This window comes from Tachyglossus aculeatus, chromosome 8, assembly GCF_015852505.1.
Source record: "Tachyglossus aculeatus isolate mTacAcu1 chromosome 8, mTacAcu1.pri, whole genome shotgun sequence".
Lineage (NCBI taxonomy): Eukaryota > Metazoa > Chordata > Mammalia > Monotremata > Tachyglossidae > Tachyglossus > Tachyglossus aculeatus.
The window spans coordinates 30,014,770-30,036,830 of NC_052073.1; the positions used below are offsets into that span (position 1 = coordinate 30,014,770).

The 22,061-nt window shown below is 43.9% G+C and overlaps 1 protein-coding gene across 5 annotated transcripts in view; it reads left to right on the forward strand.

Moving 5' to 3' along the window:
* Positions 1–22,061, forward strand: part of PTPRT (protein tyrosine phosphatase receptor type T) — a 700,314-nt gene that overhangs the window by 669,610 nt on the left and 8,643 nt on the right. For all 5 annotated transcript variants that reach the window (XM_038750174.1, XM_038750176.1, XM_038750173.1 and 2 more), the window contains 2 exons: positions 7,172–7,303; positions 21,027–21,152. In XM_038750174.1, the coding sequence (XP_038606102.1) occupies positions 7,172–7,303; positions 21,027–21,152 (258 nt within the window). The remainder of the gene's footprint in view (positions 1–7,171; positions 7,304–21,026; positions 21,153–22,061) is intronic.

Below are 22,061 nucleotides of genomic sequence, written 5' to 3' on the forward strand. Positions count from 1 at the left end.
TGGAAAATACCCCCGTTCACTTCCCAGTTGAGAAAAGTCATCGTGGTAGGATCAGTACCTTTTTTCTTTCCTCCTTAGCTGAGTTTTCCTTTTGCGGCTTAAGTCTTGAATAGGAAATATAGGATTGTCTTTCATCACCATGTTTTGGGGAGAAAACACAATTTGGCATCAAGTGTATGCACTACTATTTTGCTTTTTTTAAGCACTTACTATGTGCAAAGCACTGTTCTAAGCACTGGAGAGGATACAGGGTGATCAGGTTGTCCCACATGGGGCTCACAGTTTTAATCCTCATTTTACAAATGAGGTAACTGAGGCACAGAGAAGTTAAGTGACTTGCCCAGAGTCACACAGTTGACAATTGGCGGAGCAGGGATTTGAACCCATGACCTCTGACTCCCAAGCCCATGCTCTTTCCACTGAGCCATGCTGCTTCTATGGTTGTTTTTGTCTGCTGAGAACCTTCACTAAAATGTGAACCTTGGGTCTTGTTCTCCAAGATCCAGCAGATCAGTGATGGTAGTTGACGCCTTAAAACAGGAATTATGGAAAATACCCCCATTCACTTCCCAGTTGAGAAGAGTCATCATGATAGGATCAACACCTTTTTCCTTCCTCCTTAGCTTAGTTTTCCTTTTGTGGCTTATGTCTTGAATAGAAAATTTAGGATTGTCTTCCATCACCATGTTTTGGGGGGGAAAACGCAATTTGGCATCAAGTGTTTGCACTTCCGATATTTTGCTTTCATCCTGAACCATCAAAATTCTCCTGTTCTCTCTTTTTAAGGAGTTCATCACCATCAGAATTTTCATCTCCATCACTGTCACTGTCATCATCCTTCACTTGCATTTCTCTAGTGTCAGTAATCTCAAGAAACTTCAGCCCGCAGATTACATTTCAATTTAAATTTGGGGCTCAGACTTCTGTTAGGTTCAAGCCTTTTGCTGTTGACTTCTTCATCCTCAGAGTACATATCAAAGGGCAGTATTTTCCCCTTTCTTTATTGCACTGAGATTTCCTAAAACCATAGTGGGGGAGGGGTGGCATTAATTCTTCTTTGCATACTATTTAAGATCCAATCAGGAAATCATGGTCCTCAACCCAGAGATATTTGGCATTCTGCATCTATTCCAATGCTTAATACAGTGCTTGGCACCAAGTAAGCATTTAACCAATGCCTCAATTATTGTCATTATTATAATGAGGGCAGGCTGTTTCCAGACAGCCCTGTGCTCTCTGTTATTGTTTTGATCTACTCCTCTGACCTAGACCCAGTCAAGCAGCATGGCCTAGTGGAAAGAACATGAGCCTGGGAGTTAGAGGATCTGGGTTCTAATTCCACCTCCACCACTAGGTTGTTGTGTGACCTTGGGCAAGTCATTTGACTTCTCTGTGCCTCAGTTCTCGTGTTCTTCCTCCTCCTTAAACAGTCCAACCTAATTAATTTGTATCTACCCCAGAACTTAGAACAGTGCTTGACCCATAGTAACATTTAACAAATAACATTTTAAAAAATCATCACTGTCCAGTTTCCAGGCTTTGAAAGAGTTTTCCTTGACCTACAGCCCCTAGGTCCATCCTTACACTTTGCCAGTCTGTAGCACACAATCCTGGCTGATGCCCTGAAGTCAAATGTTAATCCCTGTTCCTTGGGCAATGCCTTATTTTAATCCTTTTCCCATGGGGCATTGTTCACACCTGCCTATCATCTGAGGCCTTTCCATTTTTTTTTGTCATTTTTGTTTTTGTTTTTTCTCTTTTTTGTGTGTTCTCCTCTGTATTCCCGCTCAGTCTGGCCATTATTTTGAAACCACAGGAACTTTCCTACAAGAAGAAAAATATCAAGCCCTCCAAAGTTAATTTTTAATGTTTTTTTGTGGTAAAGGATGATGTTATCCATGAAATGGATTGCTGGCTGTCTCCTGAAAGCCAGAAGGAGCACTAAACCTGAACATGTTTGAAGATAAGGGCCTGTCAGATATGTCAGGATAATAGAGAATTTATGGTTAGAAGTGGACACGGCTCCCGGCCATTGTTGTGGGCCTGCATTTGCTCTGATGATGAGTGAGAATGTTCAGCTCTTCTCAATCTGTGAGAAAACCCTCTGGCCTCCACCAATCAATGGCATTTACTGAGCGCTCACTGTGTGCAAAGCACTGTACTAAGAGATTGGAAGAGTACAATACAATAGAGATGGAAGGCATGATCCCAGCCCTCAAGGGGCTTTGAGTCTAGATAGGGAGACAGACAATAAAATAGATTACAGATAGGGGAAGTGGAGGAGTATAAGGCTATGAACATAAATCCTGTGAGCCTGGGAACACAGTGGGTATCAAAGTGCTTAAAGGAAACAGATACAAGTGCATAGGTGACACTGAAGGGAGGGCAAATAGGGTGGGGAAAGAAGAGATTAGTCAGGGAAGGCTTCTTGGAAGAAATATGATTTTAGTGGGATTTTGAAAATGGGAAGAGTGGTGGTCTCTCAATTATGAAGTGGGAGGGAGTTCCAGGCTACAGGGAGGGTGTAGAAAAGGGATCGGTGGAGAGGCAGGAGAGATTGAGGTACGGTGAGAAGGTAATCCTAGAGGAACAAAGTATCTGATCTGGGTTGTAATAGGATATTAGCAAGGTCAGATAGGAGGGGCAGAGCTGATTGAGTGCCTTAAAGCCAATGGTAAAGAGTTTCTGATTTCACCTGCCACACCCTACCTTCCCTTTTCCCATCTCCCACCCTCCTCAACCACAATTATGCAAAGACAGGGAAGTTTAGCCTGAATTTTTATTTTCAAGCTATTAACTTGCCTGCAAATAAAGGTGTTTGAAATGAACAGCTGTTCTAGTAAAACATCTTTAGACAGGGACATTTACCCTGTAGAAACATTCTCTGAGAAACACTAGAACAAATTTCCCATATTTACTTCCAGAGAGAGCACAGGAAAGACATGGAGTGTGTTTCCATGCTGCTCTTTGGTCTGCTTCAGGTTCAGATGAAAATCGATTGAACCTGGAGTCGGGAAATAAATCTCCTAAATCTTCTAGAAGAATAATCCCAAAATTTAGTGCCTAAACCAAACCCTCCAGTTGCCTCTGCACTTACTATTACTACTTACTAAGTGCTAAGCAAATGAGATAATCAGATCTGATACAGTCTGGATCCCACACGGAGCTCACAGCCTCAACAGGTAGGGACAGCAAGTATTAGATGTCCAGTTTACACTTGGGCAGGCCAGTGGCAGAGCTGGGATTAGAATATAGTAATGATAATAATTGCATTTGTTAAACACTTACTATATGCCAGGCACTATACTAAGCACTGGGGTAGATACGAACTAATTAGGATGGACACAGTCCCTGTTCCACATGGGGCTTATAGTCTCAGTCCCAAATTTACAGATGTGAGCCCACTATTGGGTAGGGACTCTATATGTTGCCAATTTGTACTTCCCAAGCGCTTAGTACAGTGCTCTGCACATAGTAAGCGCTCAATAAATACGATTGATGATGATGAGGAGATAACTGAGGAAGAGAGAAGCAACTTGTCCAAGTTCACACAGCAGATTAGAACCCAGTTATCCTGACTCTCCAAACTTGCTCCAAACAATAGACAAAGCCTGAACTCAGATCCACACTAAAAGCATGTTCTGCAAAGACTAGGCTAGGAAACTTTCTTGGCCACTTGGATTTTCAAGTGTGTATTTTGTAGCGACCTGTTGCTCTGTGGTCTGTTTCTCACTTTTTAAACACATATTAGCAGGCCAGCTTCAATTGGCCACCTCACCTTAATAGCTGCCTTCACCAAACCTCCCACTTCACGTCTCTGGACTAAAACCTGAGGAGGTGGAAATGTCAGTCACAGTGAGGCAGTGAAGTTGATCAGGTAGCCATTGTTCATGTCCAAATTTCCTGTTAGCTCTGAAATGTAATAAACCAAGAAACAGAATCAAATACAAATATCCAGTGTGTCGAAGCAGATTTGGACCCTGTTCTTAGGAAAGCACGCCTCCATTCTCTAACAGCCCTCTAGATTGTGAACTCCTTTTGGGCAGGGAACAATTCAACCAACTCTATTGTATTGTACTCCCCCAGGGGCTTATTTCAGTGCTCTGTGCACAGTAACTGCTCAATAAACACCATTGATTGACTTATTGAGCAGCACAGGCAAGTGAGGTGTTTAGAAATTATTCTCCCAAAACGGTGTATACGTTTAAAATACAGTTTGGGCAGCAGCATCTCTGAGAGGAAGTAGCTCTCCCTTACCTAAGGAATGAGAGCTCAGCCTAGCATTTGATGAACTGACTTTTTCATTCCCGCCTTTGGTTAACATAATGGGCTTGTAATACTCATGTCACTCTATTTAGCTAGCCTTCCTCATTGTGCCCCATGCCAGCTCATTGCAGTGCCATAGAAACACCATCTGCCTCCAACACCTGTGAGCCATTCGCACTGTGTTCCCAGGCCGGGGCTTCTCCCCAGTTGGAACTTACCAGTTGCTGGGTCAGTGACCACAGGGGATTGCTTCATTTGGGCAGTAGCCATTGCCAGTCTCTGCCGAGCACCTGGCTAGTGCTCATGGAGCAGTTGGCTGTAGGTACCACCTGTGAGGAGAGAAGACAGGGACTATGATTGATACCAGGAGAGGGAAAGAAAGGGTAACCGCCCTACTGTCTTTCGGAAGAGCAAAGAGGGGCTCCTCACTTTCCCAGAGAATGCCCTGGAGCTGTGATGCTCAAAGCTTTTGTTATTAACAATAATGATCATAATAATTTTGGTGTCTATGAAGTACGTACTAAATGCCAACAACTGCACTAAGGTAGGTCCAGGATCATCAGCGTAGAGTCAGTCCCTGTCCCCAAAGAGGATTACAGTCTCCTAAGCAGGGAGAGCAGTTTAAACAAGAGAAAATTCTGGCCCAGAGAGACTGTGACTTGCCCCGGATGATACAGGAGACAGGTATTGGAGCTGAGATTGGAACCTGGGTTTATTCATTCATTCAACCACATTTATTAAGCACTTACTGTGTGCAAAGCACTGTACTAAGCACCTGGGAGAGTATAATATAACAATAAGTAGATACATTCCCTGCCGACAATGAGTTTACAGTCTGGTGGGGAACATGGTGTCCAGACATATTCCTCTAGGCCCTGTTGCCTCTTGTCTGGATTTTGATTTGTTCTCAGGATGGGAATGCCCCCAGGAAGACCACTTTGCAACCACACTTAACCTTTTTTATGGTATTTGTTAAGCATTTACTATGTTCCAGGCACTGTACTAAGAGCTAATCAGGTTAGTCACAGTCCATGTTCCACATGGGGCTCATAATCTCAATCCTCATTTTACAGTTGAGGGAACTGTGGCACTGAGAAGGTAAGTGACTTGCCCAAGGTCACACAGCAGGCAGGTGATGGAGCAAGGATTAGAACCCAGGTCCTTCTGACTCCCAGCACCATGGTCTATTTGCTAAGCAAGGCTGCTTCTCATTCAAGGACATTCTGTGAAGGAACCAAATCTGAAAGCTGACCTATAAAATTGGAAAACGAAAAGAGAGCAGGCCTGAGAATTGGAAGATCTGGGTTCCAATCCTAGCTCTGCCACTTGCCTGCTTTGTGACCTCAGGCAGATCACGTAACTTCTCTGTACCTCAGTTTCCTCATTGGTAAAATGCAGATTCAATACCTTTCTCTCCCTCCTACTTAGACTGTGAGCCCCATGTAGGACAGGGACTGCGTTCAACCTGATTAACTTGTATCTACCCCAGTGGTTATTATTATTAGTAGTAATAATAACCAATATACAAGTGCTGGGGGGAGGGGAAGGAGGTAGGGCGGGGGGTGAATGAATGGCACATAGTAAGTGCTTAAATACCAAAATTATTAATATTATTAATTCCCCTCCCCACAGCACTTGTATATATATTTGTACAGATTTATTACTCTATTTATTTTACTTGTACATATTTACTATTCTATTTATTTTGTTAATGATGTGCATATAGCTTTAATTCTATTCTGACAATTTTGACACCTGCCTACGTGTTTTGTTTTGTTGTCTGTCTCTCCCCTTCTGGACTGTGAGCCCATTCTTGGATAGGGACCGTCTCTATATGTTGCCGACTTGTACTTCCCAAGCGCTTAGTACAGTGCTCTGCACACAGCAAGCGCTCAATAAATACGATTGAATGAATGAATGAATTCAGTCGTATTTATTGAGTGCTTACTGGGCGCAGAACACTGTACTAAGTGGAAACAAGCAAATCGGGTTACAGCACTTGGTAAGTACAGAATGTCATCATTGTCATCAAAGTAGCCTGCTTAGGTTTCACTGCAGCTGGGGCATGAGCACTGAACCTGGGGGTGGCACTAGAGTGCCCAGTATCTGCTTTAGGGTTTAGGTTCAATCTGGTGGCTCCCTGAAAGTCCCATTTCCAAGACGGTAGTGGCCAGGCACACTGCCAATCCCCCTGTGGTACACTACAGCCATTCCAGTGTCCAGAGAAGTGGGTCCCATTGTTCAGTGGCCTCATTTAAGCTTCTGGCCAGCAGCCCTTCAGATGGTAGTAGCAGACTGGCTTTGCTGCCAGAAGCCACCACCTGGGCCCTCATTTGAATGCTGGTTACATTGCCATAGCTGCACGAGTATTAACTAACAGCCTCCCCAAACCCCCAGGACCGATAAAGAGATGCACTTCCCTCTGGCCACAGAGTAAACCTTGCAAAAGTCCGGAGGAAAAGCCATGGCCCTTCCTTGGGAGAACAGAGGCTTTATGAAAAAAATACAGGGTTGTGCCCGTGCTGGTCCTTTCTACATACACCGAAGCAAGCCGGGCAAAAGGATAAAGAGGCTTTCTCTTCCAGAAATCTACTGCTGCGGGGGGATGGGAAATCAGTTTCCAGCATTTTCCAATCATTATTATTTGCTGAGTCTCAAAACATAAATAATTTATTTGGATAATCCTTATTCTTGTGACACTTCTCTAATGAAATGTCTTCGTTGGGAGGAAAATGATTCCATTATGAGAGGGCTCCATTCATTGTGAAGTGATAACAAGGAGGTCAGGGTGATTTGTATAATCTGTTTAAATGGCCTGGATTGCTCTATTTCAGCCTCCTGGGTTATCTAAATAATGCTGATTGATATGGGTGTTTTTTTTAAGCCAATGTTATTCTATTTTCAGAGCCACAAGCAACCTGCTGCCTTCATCGTCACCCAGCACCCCCTTCCCAACACCGTGGCAGACTTCTGGAGGCTTGTGTTTGATTACAACTGCTCTTCGGTGGTGATGCTCAATGAGATGGATTCTGCCCAGGTAGGTGGAGACTCTGCCTGGGGGTCCAACCCTTTAGGTTCCAGGGCCTCTGGGCCCAGCTTTTGTCGGTTCCGACTTTTGTTGGTCCCAACTTTTGTTAGGGAGCAGCATGGCCTGAGGGAAAGAGCACAGACCCCAAGAGTCAGAGAACCTGGCTTCTAATTCTGACTCCACCTGCTTTGAGACCTTGAGCAAGTCACTTCACTTCTCCATACCTCAGTTTCTTCATCACTAAAATGGGGATTCAATTCCTGTTCTACCTCCTATTTAGAATGCCTCCTGGTAATCTAAAGAACTATATAATAATAATAATAATAGCATTTGTTAAGTGCTTACTATGTGCAAAGCACTGGGGGATACAAAGTGATCAGGTTGTCCCGCATGGGGCTCACAGCCATCATCCCCATTTTACAGATGAGACAACTGAGGCTCCGAGAAGTTAAGTGACTTGCCCAAGGTCACACAGCAGACATGTGGCAGAGGCGGGATCCTGAATTATTTGTACCTCCCCTCTAGACTGCAAACTCATTGTGGGCAGGGATCGTCTCTTTCAACTCTGTTGTACTGTACTTTTCCAAGCCCTCAGTATATTGCTCTACACACAGTAAACACTCAAAAACCACTGATTGTTCTACCTCGCTCTTACAACAGTGCTAGACACATGATAAGCGCTTAAATACCACAGTAATAATAATAATGTGAATTTTGCAGAGTGACGTGGCTTGTACACATTTGCAAGCTGGTGTCTCCAAAAAGAAGAAGAGTTTTCTGCTTCCTGTCCTATATGTATCAGTTGTGCAAGGAGCTATTCTGCTATGCCACGTGTTTCCATTACATGATTTGGATGACAGGAGTGAGGAAATACAGAATGTTTCTTCCAATAACCCAGATCTCTCTCTGTTATGGCAGAGAGCCCCAAGTTGGTACAAGTAGATCTGGGATGATGAAATGGGGGTGTGCCTGTATGTAAGCATCAATCACATCAGGTTGCTGCTCACTTGCCGGTTTCTGCCTCAGCCATACTCTTTCGTACAACACTTTATTTCTGCAGTTTTCAAGTATTTACACTTTAAATTGAGAGACAGATGCCAAACATTTGGCTAGTGCCAGATGTGGCATAATAATAGAGGAATCTGTCAGCCAGGCGGTGATTTTGAGCTATCTGACCTATACATTCCAATTGAATCTATGATTCTTATAATGCTTTCTTCCCATTATTGGCTCCCTTAATGAACCCCTGGGTTTGCCATGATGAAGGACTGGGTGATAAAAGTTTCATTCATTCAATTGTATTTATTGAGTGCTTACTCTGTGCAGAGCACTGTACTAAGCACTTGGGAGAGTACAATACAACAATCAACAGACACATTCCCTGCCCACAGCGAGCTTACAGTCTGTGGGGGTGGGGAGGTAGACAGACATTAATATAAATACATAAATGACAAATATGTACATAAGTGCAGTGGGGCTGGGAAGGGGGAAGAGCAAAGGGAGCAAGTCAGGGTGACAAAGAAAGGAGTGGGAGAAGAGGAAAGGGGGGCTTAAATAGGGAAGGCCTCTTGGAGGAGATGTACCTTCAATAAGGCTTTGAAGCGGGGGGAAAGTAATAGTCTGTTGGATTTGAGGAGGGAGAGCATTCCAGGCCAGAAGCAGGATGTGGGCAAAGGGTTGGAGGTGAGATAAGATCAAGGCACAGTGAGAAGATTAGCATTAACTGTGCAAATCTAACTAGGAAAACATTTCAGACTAAAAATTGTTAGTCACCTGAAATATCACAATAATGCAGGCAAAAATGCATTTGAGAGGTTGAAATATCTGGTTATTACCACTCCTCAATGCCACTGACCCTGCTGCTCTACCCCACTTCATTCACGCAGCAACTTGGAAACACACACTCTCCCCACAAGCTGGAGAGATTTAGGAGAAAGGAAAATTTTCTAAAATATCAATGTGCCTTAATGGGCTTATCGCTTGATGCATTTGTTGCCTGAAGCCCACTACAGTGTTCACTTAAGCTTTTTCCAGGCCTCGCCTTATTCTGTAAATTTATCTCTGAGCCTTTCTCTCAGTTTTATAGAGCATTTTCTTGCTAGTGTACCAAACTGTGATATGCAGTACACATGGAAGAACGTCACTGGGCTATATGGTATTGGCACCCTCAACAGAAATTGCCAATCTTTTGACCTATGCCAATTTTCTCAAGTCATTGTGTCTCACAATCTCCAAACCCAAACTACCTTCCCCTGACAACCCCCTTTACTGTACTCAAATCACTCCCTCACCTATCCCGTCAGCAATCAAAAAGAACTGACCTGCAGCCCTGAATCACCTCCACAATCCCGCTTTCTTCAATTCTGTACACAAGTCGCAGAGAGCTTTGGGGAAAATCCTGATATCAGGCTGACCTTGTCAATATGAAGTTCACCCATGCTTAATTTAACTCTGCTCTCTCCTCCGCCTGGCCACATCAGTCTCCATCCTTATTGACTCCCATGTAGTTTCAGACATATAACTCCCTCCTCAAACCTCTGTCCCCTCTTTTCTTGCCCGTAATGATCCAGTGCTTAGAACAGTGCTCCAATGCTTAGAACAGTGCTGTGCACATAGTAAGCGCTTAATAAATGCCATCATTATTATCATCATCTACCTGGCCATATACTTTATCGAGAAAATTGAGACCATCAGGCGTGATAACCCTAAAATCTCCCCTGCTCCTCTCCAGTCCCTCCCTCCTCCTGCCCCTTCTTCGACTCTCCCTTTTTTCCCAGCAGTATCTCAAGAGGAGATTGCCCACATTCTCTCAAAATCCACCCCCTCCACCTGTGCTTCTGATCCCATCCCTTGGTACCTAATCAGCACATTTCCCCCTCCTTTATTCCCTCCCTGACCACTACCTTCAACTGATCATTCTCCAATAGCTTCTTCCTCACAGCTTTCAACCATGCTAAATTAACCACTCCCAAGTGCTCAGTACAATATTCTGTACACAGAAAGCACTCAATAAATACAGTTGATGGACTGATTAGTTGATTTCCATGGGAAGACCTAGTTACTGAGATGATCGGAGAAGGATTTTCAGAAGCCCTTCTGATGCTTAAATGCTAATCTGCCTAATGATAATGCTACTGCCTTGTAGGGAAGTATAGATCTCAACAGCTCCCTCCACCAGATGATCTCTGAATGACAAATCAGGGCAAAGACAGGTTTGAGGTCTGAGTGTGGCTGCAGCATGTTGATTTACTGGCACACAGAGCACAGGCCTGGGAGGCCAAGGGCCTGGGTTCTAATCCCTGCTCTGCTATTTGCCTGCAGTGGGAGCTTGGACAAGTCACTTAACTTCATTGTGCTTCAGTTTCCTCAGCTGTTAAATGGGGATGCAATACTTGTTCTCCTTCCTACTTAGACTATGAGCCCCATGTGTGACAGGAACTATGACCAACCTGGGTCATTTGTATCCACTCCAGAGCTTAGAACAGTGCTTGATCCACCTGTGGGACAGGGACTGTACTTGTCTTGATTACCTTGTTTCTACCCTAATGCTTATTACAGTGCTTGTCAAGGATCAAGTGCTTAACAAATATCATGACAATTATTAGTAAGCAAGCAAAATCTCCTGCGCTTCCAGAGAAATCAACAACCCAGACCATTGCACTAAGAGGGAAGGATGTACTCACTCCAGGAGAATAGACACCTGCAATTTTCCACAGTGTTCCAGAATTACCCTAAACCTGGTAGGGTTTTTGCCTTTCTCCAAGTCAGCCAGAATGGCAGGAAAAAAAAACTGGGTTAATCTGAAATTTAAAATTAAGTCGACTTTCTTTTCCAGAGACATGTTTTGCACACTTTTTTCTCTTCTCCTCCTTTTGGAGAGACCATTTGATGAGAGATAGAAGCCTGCTTTCTGAAGGAGGGAGAAATCCTGAGCAGGAAGGTGGGAGAGCTCTGAAGGGACTCAAAGAATCTTTCAAAGATGGGCTCTCTTGGAATGTTTGCTGTCTTTGAAAAACAGCCTGGATGGGAGGGGACAAAGAGATAGTTGGCCCGATGCTCTTTAAATCTGCAGTAGAATGGGCTGTTTATTTAGACAAATATCACTAAGATACTCATAACTAGCATCTGGGTACCTCGTGTCGTTAAAAATCAAAGAATTGCAAAAATAAACAGTGATCCAGGAAGAGTCAAAAGTACCTATTGCCAGTGTCACCTCAATGGTGCCTTGGAACTGTGTCATTTGAAGTCTGCATTAACATTCAGCTGCCAATTTCCTTTCCTTGGGGCCTTTCAGATGTTCAGCCAAAACCCTGAATGAATAGATGGGCTGAACATCAGGCCTCAAGCCCAGTCAGAGCCGGGCCTACAAGCACCACCAGCCTGCCAGAGAAACACAATTCAATTGTTTGGTCCAATGGGAGGGGATTGAAAATCCTGGCTTTCAAAGAGGGATGCTAGTTCATTCTTCAATCACCACCTTTCTACCCCCATACCCTCCGCTGCTCCCTGGGGACTGAAGAAATGCCGGTCCTTGGGCTGCAGGCTTACAAAACAGTACAAGTGAAAAGACTGAATCCTGTTCCTTTGTGGGGATGAAGGGGGGAATCCCCCATAATACTGAAAGGGTGAGGAGGAGTGAGTTGGAGGAGAAGACAATAGAGAGCTAGTTGGGAGATGGAAGGGAAAAATAAAGGGAGGGAAGCCACAGTCCTGCATGAATGGATTGAAAAGTTGAGGAAGAGTTTACCCTTATGCAGCCATCCACACAAACTGGAGAGATTTAGGAGAAAGGAAAATTTTCCAAGATATCATTGTGCCCTAATGGGCTTATCGCTTGATGTATTTGTTGCCTGAAGCCCACTGCAGTATTCACTTAAGCTTTTTCCAGGCCTCACCTTATTCTGTAAATATATCTCCGAGCCTTCCTCTCAGTTTTATAGAGCATTTTCTTGCTAGTGTACCAAATTGTGATATGTGGTACACATGGAAGAAAGTCACTGAGCTGTATGGTATTGGCAACCTCAACATCAATAGCCCTCTTTTGCTGAGTGTACATGCTAAATACTATCTCATGCTCATACACTATCTTTAGCCTGCCAAATGAAAGAAAAACATCCTAAGTGCATCCACAATCTAAATAGTGGCATCTAATTGATTTCATACTTAGATTGTGAGCCCCATGTGGGACAGGGACTGTATCTGACCCGATTAACTTGTATCTACCTCAGAATTTAGAACAGGGCTTGACATACAATAAGCACTTTAAAAATACTATAATGATGATAATAATAATGATAAATCAGGATATTGTGGCAGAGGGACCTCAAAAACACACAGCTAACAGCAACCATGCATGAAGCAGCATATTGGATGAATTACTGTCTCATATGCTACAAGTCTGCAGTGTCCTCACAACTACTGCATCACAAACTAGCCTCTAAATCACCAAATAGCTGAATGTTCAGCTTCTGGGAAACGAAGACATCTAGAAGGAGCTCTGTAGCAATATCACAGCTGAAAGGTGAAAATCGATCAGTGGTATCTATTGAGCACTTAAAATTAATAATAATAGTTTAATAATATCACACCACAGTCTCCTAAATGGATATCTTAGTGAGATCCCAGTAGACAGTAAGCTCCTGGTGGGCAGGGATCATGTTTACCAACTTGGTTGTGTGGTGCTTTTCCTAAGCACTTAGTAATGTGATCTGCACACTGTAAGCACTCAATAAATACCACTGATTGATTGATTGGGCATCTCAACATGATGCTGTATTCCAGGTAGCTGTCAAGCCTTTGGCATAGCCAAAAAAAGTCACCCAAATTGGGTTCAATGTTAATGACTGGGAAATAAAAGGCATGTGGTGTTGCCAAACAACTATTGTATCTGCTGTACCTTGTGGCATCTGAGATCTCAGGCAGGGGTGAGGCTTTCAGAAAGCTTTATCGTAACATGCCAATTAAATTAAGGAAGATAATAATAATGATAAAATAATAATAATCATAATTATGTATTTGTTGAGCTCATACTATGTGCCAGGCACTGTATTAAGTGCTAGGGTAGAGACAAGATAATCAGGTTGGACACAGTCCCTGTCCCACATTGGGCTCCCAGTCTCAATCCCCATTCTACAGATGAGGTAACTGAGGCACAGAGATATGAAGTGATTTGCCCAAGGTCACTCAGCAGACAAGTGATGGAGCCAGAATTAGAACCCAGGTCCTTCTGACTCCCAGGTCCATACTCTATCCACTAGGCCACACTGCTTCAGCATGAACAATAAGAGGTAGGGTATCAAAGTGGAAAAGCCCTAAGACAATGCAGATTGCCCCAAACCCCAAAACATTCTACATGCTGTGTTAAAATGTTTATGGTTTCGGTATTCATCCCGCACTTTTCAATGGCTAAAGACATATAGCCCTATTAATGCCACCACAGTACCTCCGAAAAGGATAGGTGACTCAAATCTCCTTGGAAAGAGGGAACCCTGAAGAAATTTCCACCTTCCCTTGAATACATCATCTAATGTTGAAGATGAGGCCCTGAAAAGAAGATGAAGCCTCCAAACTCACAAAGACCTGACATATCCCCCAAGTACAGGAGAAGTCTTCAGAGCCCTGAAGAATGGAAAAGCACCTGGATTCAATGGCCAACCTGCTGAGATCTACACTGTGCTTTAATATTTACAGTAGTTCTTTCTCAACATATGAACTACTGAGGAAAGGCCAACAGATAATAATAATAATAACGATGGTATTTGTTAAGCACTTACTATGCGCAAAGCACTGTTCTAAGTGCCGGGGAGGTTACATGGTGATCAGGTTGTCCCATGGGGGGCTCACAGTTTTAATCCCCATTTTACAGATGAGGTAACTGAGGCACAGAGAAGTTAAGTGACTTGCCCAAAGTCACACAGCTGACAGTTGGCGGAACTGGGATTTGAACCCATGACCTCTGACTCCAAAGCCTGTGCTCTTTCCACTGAGCCACCCTCCTCACCAACTTCAAGAAGAAAGGTGAAAGATCAGATTTTGGCTGTTATCAAGGCATCTCATTACTTACTCTCCATGGCCAGCAGGGTCCTAACCAGAGTACTCCTGGATCAGCAACTGAGGAAGACTGGTAACCCAAGCTTCCCAGAAGCCCTGCCCACCACCTTTACAAATGGCTTGTGTGGCACATCAGAGGGCATCCTTACAGTTACAGGCTGGACTTGATGTGAAACTGCAGGGCTGGGTCAAATAATGTTTTAGATTTCTTCCCCTTGCCTCCTCCTTCTCCTACTCAATCTAGCTTTGCCTAGTATGTCACTGGCATAAGCAGGAACTTTCACCAGTGTGGAGGTTGCCCTTTCCTGTTTCTGTGTTCTAGCCCAGACTGAGTGAGCTCTTCTCAAATGGAGACAATTACAAAATCAGCTTATTCCTCATGCTGCAGATCTGAAGGGAGGTTCTGAAAAACTTGATCCATAAGGACTCCAGAAAAACTAAGATTTTGGCAAGAGACTCTCTCTTGCTTGAGCGACCTTGACCAGAACACTACTGCTTTTACACACAACACCAGGCCACTTTTTGCCATCAAGAAAATACTCCATGATTTCCTCTTAGCACAAGAACTCTCTCCTAACCCCCTTAGGGAATGCATGTACAATCTGTGATTAACTCCACCGCTGGACTTCTATTTCATTTCCTTCCTAGAATACTACTTAACTGAAGGAAAAGACTTAAAAGTAGCTTGGAGTTCAATTAATGAAGGGTCCTTTATTTTGAGAGGTGACTCGTTGTAGATTAGAATCACTTCAAGGCCGGAAAATAAACAGGGCACTTAACATATTTTTATTCACAGTGCTTCACTTGAAATAGGTGATGGAATTTTGTTGTTGTTTTTTTTAATTTTCCAAGTGCAGGTACCAAGTTCCTGCCTTTGATTCTCTTGCTTGAGTGCCCATAAAACACTGCTCATTCTTTCAAGGATGTGGTCTCAGTAGACATCATACAACAACGACTACTACTAATTATAATAGTATCAGTACAGTGCTTGGCATATAGCACCTAACAGAGCATTGGGGTATTACAGAATAATCAGGTCAGCTAGTCCCTGCCCACATGGGGCTCAGAGTCTAAGGGGGAGGAAGAACAGGTATTTAATCTCTGTTTTACAGATAAGTGACTTGCTCAAGGTCACCCAGAGACAAATGGTGAAAGTTGGATTTAGAACTAGGTCTCCTGATTCCCATACCCATGCTTTGTCCACTAGGCCACACTACATAACTGTAATTATATAAACACAATTACATATATTTACACACACACACACACACACACACACACACAGAGTCAGTCAATAGTATATATAGTATAACAACATGGAAGAGTACAATAGAATTGGTATAAATGTCATGGGTTCTAATCCCAGTACGGCCACTTGTCTTCTGTGTGACCTTGTGCAAATCCCTTCTTCTCTGTGCCTCAGTTACCTCATCTGTAAAATGAAGACTGAGACTTTGAGCCCCATGTGGGACAGGGACTCTGTCCAACCTGATTTGCCTGTATAATAATAATGGTACTTGTTAAGCGCTTCCTATGTGCCAGGCACTGCACTAAGCACTGGAGTGGGTACAAGCATTGCCTGTATAATAATAATGGTACTTGTTAAGCACTTCCTATGTGCCAGGCACTGCACTAAGCACTGGGGTGGGTACAAGCAAATCAGGTTGAACACAGTCCTTTGTTCCACTTAGGGCTCACAGTCTCAATCCCCATTTTTACAGATGAGGTAACTGAGGCACAGAGAAGTGAAGTGACTTGCCCATGACCTTCTAACTCCCAAGCCCGTGCCCTATCCACTATGCCATGCTGCTTCTCTATCTGCCCCAGTATTTAGTATAGTGTCTGGAACATAGTAAGCGTTTAAGAAATACCACAAAACAAATACCACAGATACCTCAAGGAGTTTACAATCTATTGGGGGAGACAGGCATTGAAATAACTTACAGAGAGGGGAAGGGACAGAGTATAGAGATATGTATATAAAGGCAGTGTGGATGAGATGAGGAAGTTCTTAAGAGATAGAGACCCAAATGCAGGTGATACAGAAGGGCAAATAGGGTGGAGAAAACAGAGGTTAGATAGGGAAGGCTTCTTGGTGGAGATATGATTTTAGGATGGCTTTAAAGATGGGAAGAGTAGTGGTCTATTGAATGTGAAAGGGGAGGGAACTCATGGCCAGAAGGAGATCATGAGCAAGGAGTTGGCAGAGAGATGAGATCAAGAAACAGAGAGTAGCTTTGCATTAGAGTAGTGAATGTGTGGGCTGGATAATAGTGGAGATTAGTGAGATCAGGCAGGAAGGGCAGAGTTGATTGAGTGACTTAAGGAGCTTCGTTTGATGTGGAGATGGTTGGACAACCATTGGATATTTTTGAGGAGGGGAAAGATTTGGATTGAATGATTTTAGAGTAAAATGATCTGGGTAACAGAGTGAAGTATGGACTGGTGTGGGGATAAACTGGTGGCAAGGGAGGTCAGTGTAGTGGCTTATGCAGTAGTCATGGCAGGATATGATAAATGTGATCACCACGGTAACAGTTTGGTTGGAGAGGAAGGGGAGGATTCTAGAGATGTTGGGAAGAAAGAACCACAGGCTAAGTATGCAGATTGAAGGAGTAAGATGAGTCAAGGATAATGCCAATGTTATGGGTTTGTAGGACAGGGAGAATGGTGGTGTTGAACAGGCAGATCACAGGGAGGGTAGGACTTGGGTGGAAAGATTTGGAGGTGTTGGCTGGACATCCAATTAGAGATATCTTGAAAACAGGAGGAAATGTGAGGCTACAGAGAAGGAGAGAGATCAGGGCTAGAGAGGTTGATTTAGAGATGATGGTTGAATCCATGGAAGCAAATGCATTCTACAAAGGAGTGGATGTAGACAGAGAATAGAGGAGACCCAGAACTGAGCCTTGACAGATTCTCACAGTTAAGAGGTGGGAGGCAGAGGAGGTCAGTAAAAGAGACAGAAAAGGAGTGGTCAGAGAGACAAGAGGTGAACCAAGAGAGGACAGCATCAGTGAAGCCAAGATTGGATGATATTTCCAGGAGAAGGGTCAGTCCACAATGTCAGTGGAACTGAGAGGCTTAGGAGAATTAGGATGGAGTGAAGGCTTTTGGAGTTGGTGAAAAGGAGGTCATTGGTGACCTAAGATCATTGGTGACCTAAGAAAGGGCAGTTTCCACAAGATAGAAGGGGTGGAAGCCAGATTGCCGGAGTTCAAGCAGAGACCTGGAGGAGAGGAAATGACTGCTGCAGGTGGAGACAACTTTCTCAAGGAATTTAGAAAGGAATGGTAGGAGGCAGATGGGGTGATAATTGGTGTGAGCTCAAGCAAGGGTTTTTTTAAGGTAGAGGATACCTGGGCATTTTTGAAAGCAGTAGGAAAGAAGCTTGGTAGAGTGAGTGGTTGAAAATGGTGGTCTGGCAGGCCAAAAGGGAAGAGGTTAAGTTTTATTTGTTATATAACATGAATGTACATCTAAATACATCATATGAATTGATTCTCCTCCCTGTGCAGAGAGGTGTTAACCATCTTAGCCCACAGTGACACATCCATTACAAGTTTCCATTTGGGGTGAAGAATAGATCAGTGCCACTAAACAATGGAGCCATGCCACACAGCCTTTAAGTCCACATCAGAATTGTGGCTCAAACAGTTATTTCCAACCACGACAAGATGGCTCCAGGCAAGCGACTGGTTGGGATTCCATGTCGAAACTGAACCAGTGCCCTGATCCATTTCCTTCAGCTGCTCCAAGGAGCCTAAAGCAGTGTTGCCTGGTAGATAGAGAAGGGGCCTGAGTATCAGAAGAACCTGGCCCTAATCCCAGCTTCGTCACTTGACTTGTCTGCTGTGTGACCATAAGGTCTTAGAATTAGGACTGAGATGTGACCACTAGCCCATTCTATTTAGGTCATTTAAGAGTCAATGTGTACATGGATTTCACTGTGCAAACCCTCTAAACATCAGAACCAATCTTGGCTATATCATATTCCTTAACACCAATTTACATATTCATCTGAAGCTTGTACTGTCCATGGAAACAGTATGTCCAAGACTAAATTACTTATCTTCCCTCCCAAACCCTCCCTCTCCCTGACTTTCCCATCACTGTAGATGGCACTACCATCCTTCCCATCTCACAAGCCCACAACCTTGGTGTCATCCTTGACTCCACTCTCTCGTTCACCCCACACATCCAATCCATCAGCAAAACCTGCCAGTCTAACCTCCGCAACATCGCCAAGATCTGCCCTTTCCTCTCCATCCAAACCGCTACCTTGCTGGTTCAATCTCTCATCCTATCCCGATTGGATTACTGCATCAGCCTCTTCTGTGATCTCCCATCCTCCTGTCTCTCCCCACTTCAGTCTATCCTTCACTCCACTGCCCGGATTATCTTTGTATAGAAATGCTCTGGGCATGTTACTCCCTTCTTCAAAAATCTCCAGTGGCTGCCTGTCAACCTATGAATCAATCAAAAACTCCTCACTCTCGGCTTCAAGGCTCTCCATCACCTTGCCCCCTCCTACCTCACCTTCCTTCTCTCCTTGTACAGCCCAGCCCGCACCCTCTGCTGCTCTGCTGCTAACCTCCTCACTGTGCCTCGTTCTCGCCTGTCCCGCCGTCGACCCCTGAGCCACGTCCTCCCGCTGGTCTGCAATGCCCTCCCTCCGCCCATCTGCCAAGCTAGCTCTCTTCCTCCCTTCAAAGCCCTACTGAGAGCTCACCTCCTCCAGGAGGCCTTCCCAGGCTGAGCCCCCTTTTTCCTCTCCTCCTCCCCATCCCCCCCACCCTACCTCCTTCCCCTCCCCACAGCCCTTGCATTTATTTATACAGATTTATTACTCTATTTATTTTACTTGTACATATTTACTATTCTATTTATTTTGTTAGTGATGAGCAAATAGCTTTAATTCTATTTGTTCTGACAATTTTGACACCTGTCTACATGTTTTGTTTCGTTGTCTGTCTCCCCCTTCTAGACTGTGAGCCCGTTGTTGGGTAGGGACCATCTCTATATGTTGCCGACTTGTACTTCCCAAGCACTTAGTACAGTGCTCTGCACACAGTAAGTGCTCAATAAATACGACAATGAATGAATGAATGAATATGGCATAGTTGATGGAGCACAGGCCTCGGAGTCAGAGGGACCAAGTTTCCAATCCTGGTTCCACCACTTTTCTGCTGTGTGATCTTGGGCAAGTCACTTCATTGCTCTATGCCTCAGTTACTTCATCTGTAAAATGGGGATTTTGTGAGCCCCATGTGGTATGTGGACTGTGCCCCAGTTCTTGGTGCAGTGTCTGGCACATAATAAGTGATTAACAAATATGACTGAAAAAAATAGCCCCCAGACCTCAAAGAGCATGTGGCCTAGCCTGGTAGGAGAATGGGAATTCTGCTGTCCCAGTCTGTCCAGGGCACACACTCCAGAGTCCTGTGTCTCTGCTTGGTGTGGTATACTCCCCAAAAATGTAAGCACCTAGTCCAGTGTTCTGCTTGCAGTAAGCGCTCAATAAATACCACTGACTGATTGCAGGGGGCCCTCCTGGGAAATCAGCTAATTCTCCTTTTCTACTGGGGAAAGAAAAACTGAGGAGAGCAAAGGAGAATCCTCACTGCATTTGCTGGGAATAGAAATTCTAGAAGCTCACTATGTTAACGAATTTGACAACGTTCATTTCAAAGGTACTCATAAATGCCCCAAACTCAAACTTTGGTAGTCATCAGCCTACTTACTGAACATCAACTGGGTGCAAAGCATTGTATTAAGCATATGTACAGAAGCATGAAGCACTGGACAATTAATAATGCATGCACACACACACACACAGACACACACAAAGAAGGTCACTCCCTTTGTGTGTGTAGTTACATGCCCACCCATACCAAGGGCATAGCCTTCTAAGTCAGACATTTGACTAGATACAGCTAAAAGTCCAAAGACTTCAGTCACTTTCTCTAACCTACTTGCTATAAATGCTGAGCTAAAAACAGATTTACAAAAGACTTAGGAGCTTTTTAGTTCTATCCAAGTTGGAATTATGGAAAAAGAATTTCCCATTTCTTTTGAGTCACAGCCAAACTGAGGCAGGCCAGAATTGGGCATGGTGAAATTGTTCATTAAAGTGAAAGGAGTTCTGATTCATTTAAATTGCCTAATGAGGTTCAGGCCAGCAAAGAAGAGTCCATAGGTATTAATTCCTCCAGCCTTATGTGTTGGTTAAAAGCCAGAATAATTGAAAGCCTCTGACAAAGAGAAATTAAGTTCAAATTTTCATTGCTTCCTAGTCCAGCAGACGATCCTCCATCCACAAAGCCCCAGTATGCTCTCAATATGGTAACAGTGGCATTCGCTGAGTATTTGCTATGTGCCAAGCCCTGAACTAAGTGCTGGGATAGATACAAGAGGATCAGATCAGACATAAAGTCCCTGTCCCATGTGGGACTCAGCCTAAGGGTGGTGGGGAGAACAGGTATTTCATCCCCATTTTACAGAGGAGAAAACTGAGTCACAGCAAAGTTAAATGACTTCCCCCAGGTCATCAGTTCCTCATCTAAGAATGGGGTTTGCAAGAATTCTGTTTTGGAAATGAGAGAACTATGGGATAAGTTTTGGCAGGATTCATATTCCAAATTCACTTATCAGCCCTTGGTGTCTTTTGTCCCCGGCTTAGCTATGCATGCAGTATTGGCCAGAGAAGACATCCACGTGTTACGGACCAATCCAAGTGGAATTCGTATCAGCCGACATTGATGAGGACATCATCAATAGGATATTCCGGATCTGCAACATGGCTAGAGTAAGATTCACCATTACCACTTTTCCCATTTCCCACTCCCTTCTACTTGATCGTGAGTCCAGTTCTGATTGGTTGGAAGCTGGATAAATAAAGACTGACTGAAGGTGTAATGGGTTATGAGATGCACGGTGATAGGATGTAAAATCAGAATTACAGGAAGGGCTAAGGTAGGAATTCTACTTTATAAGAAAACTTCCTAATTACCTGCTTCCTCTTCAAAGGAGGAAAGATTTCTAGATTTTGGTGCTGAAAGGTAAACATTTTGATTCAAACCCACAAGGGTCAAGATGAATGACCATTATTTCTATAACGGTTTTCTTGCCCCAGTTTCTTCCTTAGCTAAATTTTAACTCCTCTCACTCTCTGTTTGCCTCATCTACAAGAGAAGAAAGCACATTGAGGAGGTTGGCTTGAAAGGAGCAAATTGTGTGAGCTGGGGTGAAGTGGGAGGAAGGAAGGAATTGGTACAGGGAAGAGAACTGTTTGAGTATCTTAACATCAATGGTGAGTTTCTGCTCAACGTAAGGAAGAATAGGTAACCATTCTCAGAGGAGGAGCGGGGAGATGTGCAAAATGAAAATTTTATAAAAATGATACAGGCAGCAGAGTAAAGTATGGACTGGTGAGAGGAAGCACAGGGAGGTCAGAGAGGAGGCTGATGTAATACTGAGGTCAGGGTATGGCAGGTTCTTGGACCATTCATTCATTCATTAAATCATATTTATTGAGCACTTACTGTGTAGCAGTTGGGATGGAGAGGAAGGGATGGATTCTGGTGATTTTGTGAAGAAAGAACTGACAGGCTTTGGTGACTGCCTGAATAGGGGAGTTGAAAGAGAGAGAGGGAAGTTTAGGGTAATGCCAGCATTCCTGGAATGTGGGATGGGAGAAAAGTAGTTGTGGCAACAG